The sequence below is a fragment of the Populus nigra genome, chromosome 4 (genome assembly GCF_951802175.1).
Source record: "Populus nigra chromosome 4, ddPopNigr1.1, whole genome shotgun sequence".
Classification (NCBI taxonomy): domain Eukaryota; kingdom Viridiplantae; phylum Streptophyta; class Magnoliopsida; order Malpighiales; family Salicaceae; genus Populus; species Populus nigra.
In genome coordinates this window covers 12,751,941-12,761,965 of record NC_084855.1, presented here as the reverse complement: position 1 = coordinate 12,761,965, position 10,025 = coordinate 12,751,941, and the positions used below count along the sequence as shown (strand labels likewise).

At 35.0% G+C, this 10,025-nt stretch overlaps 2 protein-coding genes across 4 annotated transcripts; one reads left to right on the top strand and one right to left on the bottom strand.

The window, feature by feature from the left end:
• Window positions 1-1,914: 1,914 nt before the first annotated feature.
• On the top strand, window positions 1,915-4,168 carry LOC133691046 (uncharacterized). 2 transcript variants are annotated; one of them, XM_062111361.1, is made up of 2 exons: window positions 1,915-2,396; window positions 2,963-4,168. In XM_062111361.1, the coding sequence occupies exon 2, from the start codon at window positions 2,965-2,967 to the stop codon at window positions 4,003-4,005; it is 1,041 nt and encodes a 346-aa protein (XP_061967345.1). In that variant the 5' UTR covers window positions 1,915-2,396; window positions 2,963-2,964; the 3' UTR covers window positions 4,006-4,168. The 2 variants fall into 2 exon arrangements, with proteins under 2 accessions (XP_061967345.1, XP_061967344.1); XM_062111360.1 differs by having other exon boundaries at window positions 1,917-2,396; window positions 2,913-4,043.
• A 1,415-nt stretch (window positions 4,169-5,583) lies between these two features.
• Window positions 5,584-9,585, bottom strand: LOC133691045 (protein trichome birefringence-like 26). Of its 2 annotated transcripts, XM_062111358.1 has the most exons (4): window positions 8,936-9,584; window positions 8,688-8,821; window positions 7,788-8,065; window positions 5,584-6,647 (listed from the first exon to the last, which is right to left on the bottom strand). In XM_062111358.1, the coding sequence occupies exons 1-4, from the start codon at window positions 8,950-8,952 to the stop codon at window positions 5,862-5,864; spliced, it is 1,215 nt and encodes a 404-aa protein (XP_061967342.1). In that variant the 5' UTR covers window positions 8,953-9,584; the 3' UTR covers window positions 5,584-5,861. The 2 variants fall into 2 exon arrangements, with proteins under 2 accessions (XP_061967342.1, XP_061967341.1); XM_062111357.1 differs by having other exon boundaries at window positions 8,688-9,585.
• Between the last annotated feature and the right edge of the window lie 440 nt (window positions 9,586-10,025).

Below are 10,025 nucleotides of genomic sequence, written 5' to 3'. Positions count from 1 at the left end.
TAATTTTATGCAATTAAGCATGAAAATAATATCAATTATGTAGAAATGATATCAATTAGGCTTTGCATTGAATTTTGAAATTAATTGGCATAATTGGATATCTTGTTTTAATTGTGATAAATTAGCTATAAATTGATATAATTATGATTGATTTCATGCAACTGTAAATGAAAATAACACCAATAAGGTAGAAATTAGATCAATTAGGTTTTGCATTGAATTTTAGAACTAATTGTTGTAAATTATCTTGTTTGAATTGTGACAAATTAGCTATGAATTGACACAATTATGATTTATTTAATTCAATTAAGTATGAAAATAACATCAATTAGGTACAAACTAGATCAATTAGGCTTCACTTTGAGTTTTGGAATTAATTTCCATATTTGAGTATCTTGTTTTAATTATGATAAATCAGCTACAAATTGATACAATTATGATTGATTTCATACAATTTTATCAAAATTATGTTGAATTGATCGAAATAGGTTTTCTTGTTTTATATAATGTCTTATAAAATATTTATGTTATGTCATTGTGGTGGTATTATTATTCTTGATATGAACAATAGTATCACTCACAAAAACAGAAGTAGTATATTATTGAATGCTAATATAGGCATGTCACTAATGGATATTAAACAAGTTATATGTCATGGACTCGGGTGGAATTATACTAATGTTAAAGTTGATATTACTTAGAGATATCATTTTGGGGAACATCAATATTATTTCGTATCAATTTCAAGTAATGTAAGTTTCAGGATTATAATTGAATCGATCATCTGAAGTGATTCAAATATGATGGAGTTGTACGTGGATAGTCGACCTAAACAAGTCATCACACCATTCTTATAGCCACCTTCAAACTTATATATCACTATTGAAAGCATGGATGAATGAGATCTTTATGAAGGTGCATCCTGTAATTCCAGAGGAGGTCCACTTGGTTTGACATTAGGGTATGACGTGTTGAATCATCAAACCAAACCCAGAGTATATTTCTTCATGGGAGGACATGGAATACGATCCACATGTATAGCGGGTTCAAAATATTTTATGTATTTTTTTCGCAATTAATATATGATAAATGATGGGTTTTATTTATGGTTTAATATGTGTATTTGCCTAATATTAGGTTGGTTTGTTCTTATAAGAGGTCCAGAAATCGTTGTTGATCTTCATGATCTCGATAATAATAACTTATAATATTATCATGCATTTTATTAGTTCACTATTTGCTGTTATATGATTTAAAACTTTGAAGAGACCTAGAGTCTTGATGATGTTATAGTCAAAGGTGAGGTTACTCAAACAGGAGAAAGCCATGTTATTGATGAAGCTGACTCATCCACCAATTGACACGAGGATATATATATATATATATATATATATATATATATATATATATATATTTGCTTATAAGTTCTTAGTTAATTATGTTATGCTATTTTGCTAATAATGAGTTTGTATTTTATTTTACATCTATTTTAGTATATATGTATAATTGTTTTATCTTGGTGAGGTTGGGATTTGAATGTTTAAATATTTGAATTTATTTTGGAGTAGTATAATTTCAAATTAAAATTTTACAGATGTACATGTGAATAAAGACAACAAGGTTGAGTGATGTTGAAATATTAATATTGTTGTAGGGTTTTTTATTTTTAAAATTATTAATATTTATTATTTTTACTTTATATATTTTAATTGTTTAGAATTTCAATTCAGGTGAAGTCAACATATAAATAATTCAAAATATAGACATGTATTTTACATCTTTTTTATATCTATCTTTTTATTCAAAATATAAATAATAAAACACAACTAATTACTACTCGACGTTGGAAAATTTTCCCCTTGAGACGCTGTTACCTGCTTTGATCTTTCAACTACTTTGTTTTAATGCAGATCGATGTCAAGCAATCTTGCTTCTCAGAGCACTTTCCTTAAAAAAACAATTTTCTTTTAGAAATTGGGCCTCTGTGCCCAAAGGAAGTTCCAATCCATCTCTTCATCTGTGGAACTATCAGTAGTGTACACATGTAATTTGAAGATTAGCCCACAAGATTCCTTCAGGTATAATCCAGCCCAAAATATTAACAGCCCAACTTCATTTCTGTTTGATTTGATTGCCCTGAGGGCGGAGCCTGAGAATGGAGTAGAAACTGAAAATCAGAAGAATATATTGCAAGTTGAAGTGATCTTGTCCACCATTGATGCAAGTTGCTCCTTAGTTGACCATTGATGCTGGGCTAGTGTGATTAGATAAGATCTATTCTGCTGGAGTGATCGTTGACCATTGAATATACATGTCTGCTGGAGGGGCCAGCCAGCGGCAATCTTGGGCGGCATCCTGGATACTGTTGTCGTGTTAACTTCCTTCTCGTTAAGAATGTAAAGTTTTCCTTTCTATCTCTCACTTAAATTTTTCTTTTTTTCGCTCGAAGATTAGATAAGATCTACATTTTACTATTTGGCTTTGATTGAATTACTTATAACTGATTTTTATGTTGGGATTTGTATATGGTGTTTTTCTTTTTATGGAAAATTGATGGGCAACAAAGGAAAGGGGGAAATATGATGAATCTAACTTCATTGCTTATATTCTTAGGGAATTTATTTTTTTTACTGTAATCAAATCCGATCATCAGCATTATTATGACCAGAGTGCAGAAATCTTAATAAACTTCTTTTCGTCTTTTAGCAAAAGAAAAGCAGTCTTTTCGAATAGATCCATCAGATGGAAGTGTGATTGTGTGTATAAAGCACTTGTAAAATTTTCAATCTGGATACAGTGAGATTAGGCAGATGGCAGTACAAGAATCTTCCAACTCTCACTTTCACCCCTTCAATCAAATCTAGTGTTTCTTGCAACTATCCTGCCGTGCTAATGCTGTTTTCATTTTTCAGATTTCACTTTCTTTTAAAGTGTTAAAAGGAGTTGATAGTCTTGTTCACAGTAATGGCGAAGCGTGGAGCCAAATTGAAGGCCTGGCTTGGACTTCAAAACTGCCGGGTGCCTGTTGTGGTTACGTGTCTGGTTGTGATACTTGTATTGTTAATATTGTTGTTATGCAACAATGGGAAAAGCCCTGATTCTTCTTTTGGATATCCGATAAAAAAGTGGAATTCTTTTGAGTCAGTGCAATTTAACCCAACAATAGAGCTGAGGAATGGAACAGATGTGATATGGCAAATACCCAGTTTGCCAAAAGCAGTTCTCTTTGTGGCTCATGGATGCGATGGCAGAGCTGCTAACTTTTGGGACAGGTCTTCAAGCTGCCCTAATTGCATTGGTTTGCCTGAGGAAAGGCTGCTTGTTCTTCATGCTCTTGCTCGTAAATTTGCCGTGATCACAATTTCAAGCACACGGAGATGCTGGACATTTGGGGAGGAAAGATTAATTGTTAAGAATATAATACAATGGTGGGCACAAACACATAATCTTGAATCACTTCCTCTTGTAGCTTTGGGGGCCTCTTCTGGTGGATACTTCGTCTCTGCACTCGCCACCAATTTGAGGTTCAGTAGCATAACACTTATGATTGCTGAAGGGAAGTTTGACCAAATGGATATCACAGTGAACTACCCACCTACGCTTTTTGTTCACATGCCTAAAGACTCATATAGGCAGCAAAAGATAAGTGAGTTTATAGAAGTTCTGAAGAACAAGGGCATTGATGCAGCAGAGGTTGAATGCATGGAGTTTCCTTTGTCACCGAGTTTCTTAGCTGATAGAATCCCAGGAATGAATCAAACTGTTTCTGCTAAGTTGTTTGAGCTATTTCAGGTGAAGAGTTTTGTTGATGGGAACGGATATATGAAGAAAGATGGGCGAGCAACGCGATGGAAAGAAGCTCTCCGTGAATGCAAGAACCTTGTGCTGGATAAGAGTATGGTCCAACACGTGCAGGAGGAACTCAATCTTGCATTTGCTTACCATGAAATGACTAGCCTGCAGTCTGAGCAAATATTTAAATGGTTTGAATCTCATTTGAACTAATCAACACTCTTTCTTGCAAGTCAGTTTCTTTTTTTCGACTTTGGAAGAGCGAAGAGCATTGCCTTCATTAGGAAATTCTCTCTTTGCCCAACATACCATTTAGAATTTAGCTTCATTTAGATTTCGAACCTTTGTTCTTGAAATTAAGGTTTTTTTTAAGTTATTTAATATCTTTTCTATAAAAATAATAATTTTATTATTGGAAGGTTTTTGAATTCCTCCAATTGAAACTGTTTTGAAAATACTCAAAAATTTTATTGCAAGTCTAGAGTTTTTTAAACTAAAAACAATCCAAGTACACCACTATTTTAAACACTAAATAATTTTTATTTATATATTTTGAATTTTGGGACATTAGAAAGTCTCTTTTGCCCACTGTACCTTTTAGAATTTAGCTTCATTTAGATTTCGAATCATGATTCCTATATAATAATGGGCGTTCTAAATGAGAATTCAGTTCTTCCGACTATAATTAACTGATGACTTGAACAGTCATGGATGGAAGAAAACGAGTGGTTTACCGTAAGGGATGTTTGCTGTGGCAACTTGTTTACCTACTAACATGTCGCATCATCTTAACTGAAACATGCGATCTGTTATCAAATTTGATGTTTTTAAGGTGATTTTTTTCTGATTTTGACATATCATATTAAAATTATCATAATGCATTTTAGCCTAAATGTATTTTAAAACACGAGCTTAACAACCTATTGTCAATCTCAATAATAAAAACTGGATGATGATAAAAATGGGATCTTATTATTTTAATTATTTATGTTTTTTTTAATATCTGACTGAATAATTTTTCTTCCAACTGTGCTGTTATCTTCAAATTGAAACGCAGAAACAAGTCTTTTCTTCATTTTTTCTTTCTAGTGACGATTTGAAGACCTAATCTTCAAAGTGGAAAAAAGAAAACAATTTGTTACTAGTCAATCCAGATTTGTGCTCCTAAACTTTATCATTACCAACACTTCAGGTGATTCCATCAAATGTAGAGCTTATAAGAAAACGGATATTAGATGTGTGGTGTTGTTTCCATTGGAAACACTTTGTAATAGGAAGCTGGGAAAGCAGTAATTTTTCGTTGTCTCGGGATTTAGGATTCTTATAAGTGATGCAATTGGACATGCTTGGAAGTCTATTTTGATAGCTGTCTGATCGGAAGTGCTGGTTGGGGAATAGCTCTGCCTACTCTTGAATATCTTTGTTGAACAAATTCTTCTAGCTGGAAATTGCTTTGTATTCTTGCTACGAGTAATTATGAATGTCAACTAGATGGAAACACTTTTCCTGACTGATGATGCGTTTACTAGCTTTTGTTTTGCCCCACTGATGGAGCAGCTTGTGGTTGGTGCTTTACTATAAGTTATTCTGTTCTCAAATTGTCAGCATTCATGATTAAATACATCACAATTTGAAAAACAATGCCAAATCAGTTAGCAAATGTGCTCTCTTAACGTTATTATATATTTTCAGAGTGCATATGACGATCAATAACTACAGACGTGTATTGCAATTAGAAAAGGTGTGTTGGTTCTGATGGATCTTAAAAGAAGAAGAAGAAGATAGTGCAGGTTTTCTGTGATAGAACGACTGTATATTCCAAGTGTATGACCAAATAACTGTGATGAAATGAAATGATCATAGAGAATGAAAGTTTTCATTTACAATCGCGCCAACCCAACGTACGGGTGAATAGGCAGGGTAATGGCTCCCCGGCATGGCAAGCACAAGCCATAGAAAATCAGCTGTTCTTTTTCCAAAAGTCAAATCCCACTTCATTCAATCATCAAGATCTTATTCAGCCAAGCTTGTCAAAAAATCATGGAGAAGCTGAGCCTAGCAAAAATCTGTCATTGATATATTCCGCCATTGACTATCATCTCCATCACCAAATCATTCCAAGAGTCTATTGGCCCAGGCAAGCACCAATGTAAGCAATCATTCTGAACTTTAGCATTCTTATCTTCAGCAAATGGTTGGAACTGCCTGTATGGTCCTGGGTGCCCATCTGGTCTCAACAATGATAATCGAGTTGTATCCAGTAGTTTCAAAACCACCCCTTTGTCAAGTCCTAACGCTGCAGCCTTCGCAAACTCTTCCAGTTCAATATTACGCATTATCGTGTCTACATCAGTCATGTTAACCCCGCCTTCTTTGAAAGGCACCTTTCTATTGCAAGTACCCCCACTAAACCATTCTCCATTCTCGAAGTGGTCTGGCGTAGTTGTTCTAAAGAAAGCAAGAGTTTTGTGACCAGAGTTTGTGATGAAGTTAAAAATCAGCTGCATTGCTTTGCGATATGCATAATCGAACCCTAGCTCAGTCAAATTCTTTCCAGGGCAGTAATGGCAGCCTGTAACCACATTGTTCTCATGGTAGATGGCAGTTTTCAGGAACCATTTTCCTCCAGCAACTATTGCATAATCAAAATTCCTATACTGATCGGTCCATTTTTTATCAAGTTCATCTAGATGAAGCTGGATTTCTGAAGAGGAAACTCCGTTCATGTCTTCAAAAATATCTGCTTTGATAAGGAAGGGGGTCCAAATTACTGAAAGGGTGAAGTTGTGGGTTGGAAAGTGCCATATTTTCGACCTATATTCCTCATCATGGTATGTTTCAACAGCTTGCTCCACCTATTTGACATAAATAACAAGCAATTGATCGATTATTGCCAACCCGACCAAATTTCGAAAACTGCCAGCAGAATACAACGCTGCAGCACAAAATCAAAATCTAAGATGCTGCAGAACAAAAACAATAGCAGCAAGCTAGATCAAACATGTAATGCTGTGGTAGGTCATAGTGTATCCACCTGCAGTTTTATTAAATGCAAGGGCTGTGGGTAGTGGGTGCTGCAGTGGGGCCTCAATCTGGGATTCAAGCATTAAAAAACATGAACATATCCCTACTCTTTGCATGGCCTATCAGTTTTCCGTTGAATCCCCAAGCTACTTCCTTTTCTATTCCTTTCCTGGACTATCCTTAAACCTAAATAGAAAAATGAGGCAAACAAATCATCACTTGGGACTATATTTTTTTCCTATCGAGAACAATATATTTATTTTGTGCAAGACTTAGCTTGGATTATTGTGTTGGTAAATATAACAACTACTAACAGTTGCCGATTATTGATCCCAAATAATTACATAGACTAACCAACAAGAATTGTGGATATATAAATGACTAATAGACAGGATAACCATCTCCGAAAAAGACAGGATAACCTCTTAATAGCGGTACTCTGACCATCAAAGTAGCAGCTGTATTCCACAATGAACTAAGATTGGTGTTTGATTATTGACCTCTATATGATCTAGCTTCACGAGGAGAGAAAAAGATACAGAAAAATAACAAAAAATGTTTACAGCAGTGATATGAAGATTCAGAGTCCTCTACGTGCTCTTGAAGAAGATGCAAAGTGTCTTTAACCATGACAACCTCAAACTACACCACCTCAGTTCAATGCCTAGTTAAGTGTTTAGCAATCCTAATCTCACATGTGAAGGTGGCTAATGTGTAGCAATTGATATTTTGATTAATTAAACTTAGCTTCTACTCTAATTCTTTTGACTAGTTCAGTTTTCATAAGAAACAGCACATTGCACGTATTGATGATCAACAGTGCTTCCTGATATCCATTTCTGACCAAGAAATTATTCACAATGAAGTAGTAACCATCGAAAAACTTGGCCAAGTAAATGCTACATGGTCGGCAACGAATCGAGAAATCAAATGACAGAACACAGAAAATTTCTTTAGGCTCGTAGTTTTACCTGAGAGAGAATGCAAAGCAATGACTGGACATGGTTACGTGAAATGGAATCACCAATGAAGGCCCATGACTTATTCCTCATTAGGTGAAGAAATTTTTTAGGATTAAACTTGGGGAGACTGCAGCCACGCGGACTCCACCTCCAGTAGAGGTACCCTGAATCAGGTCTTCCATTTTTCATACAATTTTGATGACCTTCTATCTGAAGGCAACTCTGATTAGTGTAAAACGGACCAGAAGGGTCCGGTATCCATTCTCCAGTAAACAAATCACACTTTCCTGCAATTACATGTGCATGGAAGAGACATCACTACACTACAAAGAGTGGCATAGGAGTATGAATTGAAAGTGAATGCTAATACAAAGACTAGACAGCAAACTAAATTCTATGAAATGGGAGCGCATGCCTTTAAGTGAAATAATAATAATAATAATTATATATAAAAAAAGTATTGTGCAGATAGCAGAATACTAAACGCTATTTTGCATTATTCAGATTTAAAAACCAGACATGTTAGCCAGCACCTAAAAAATATTGAAACTAAGAGGAAGTGGCTGAATTAAATGGTGAATGATCTATCTGCGTTGACGGGTTCACCGGAAAAGACATGATAAAAGAACTGCGACAGTAAATAGAATAAACAGATGTAATAAAAAAACAATAGCAAAAGAAAAGGATCGATCCAATCATCAAATATTCGGAAAATGAAAATGGGAAAAGAGAAGTTGTCATTGAATCACAAAACAAAGACTGTACACTGAATCCAGTTTTCGCATCCAAGAAAACCCACATCCTCATTTTGACAAATCTTTCTTACAATATAACCAATTCCTCGTTTTGATTAGAACTTTCTTGTTCAAGCATGTAGAGAAAAAAGAAAGGGAACAAAGAATTGGATACCTGATTGTGAATTTTGGCTTTTATTAGCTTCAAAATCATTAGAAGCTGGCTCTTCAGCAGGCAAAGAAGCCATTAAAGACTCTGGTTTAGTCTCTTCATTAGCTGGGACGGATGTCTCGACAACTGAAGAGAATCTGAATGAACCAGAGATTAATAAACGAAAAGCAAGACCCACCAAGAGAAATGAGACTGCAAACTTTATAATGACGCTGTTGTGTTTCGAGAGTGAAAATGGGTTCAAATCAGACCTCATTTCCTTCACCATTTGGCGTCAGAGAGGCCAACAAATTCTCTTTGAAGGCGAGGAAGAAAAAAACAGGAGGAGTGGAATCCGGTTTCCTCTACAGCCCAAATGGTGTTTTAGCATGAAAAATTAATAATGGTTTGATTCTGATTTGATTCAGATTTGTTTTGTTTGGTGGCTCACAGAGCAGTGAGTATTGTTAAATGCATGGATCTAATACATAGACAAGAACATGTCCTGTCTTCGTTTTTTCATTTACAATTAGGTGCCCTGTCTTTACATATTATTTTTTCAGGGTGACCACTGTTCTTTTCCTTCATACCATTCCTTCATCTTACTTATTCTTTTCCTTCATATCCACTTAAAATAGCTTCCTTTTTCTCTCTTCTCTCTCTCTCTCTCTCTGTTTTTTTTTTTTTTTTTTTTTGTAATTTGGTTGAAGTCTGGTAATCTAAGGTTGGAGTTTATAATCTGGTTACCGCTATAAACGGATGGTGGGCAAGGAACAGTGCATGATAAGAGCAGAAAGCACATATGTTCTGTATCATAGAAAAGCTCTGGCTACAAGTTGCAACTTGCAAGGAAAACAATTTTTTTTTTCCTGATCTAATCTAATAATGCACAAGGGATGGCCTCTCTCACACCTCAGATCTCAATAGTAATTGATGGACTGTATATGCATTAGCCATTAAACATGGCCGCAGCCTGTCCAAACTGATTTTTATGAGCGCTCAGTTACGTCACATGTGGACCAAATATCCCTCCTAGTCTCTCTGGGAGTTGAAAGGTGAGCAGATCATTTACGTTTTAAATCTACATCCACAATATGATTAAACGAAAAAAAGAAAGAATTCTTATATCCACCATGGGTTGCCTTTAACTCGGAGATTGTAACCTATATATAGATAAGCAATGCTAATGATTAGTTCTATGATTTCGAGAGAGAAATAATATCCAGTCCATATGCTTCATATCCATTTATAATTTAATTTCTTTGATCAATCTTTTGTTTTACCAATTTATCGTACTTGGGACCCAAATTGTTAAATATTATTCAGCTGAAAGGATGACGCGAATTATGCAGCTGTGATGAC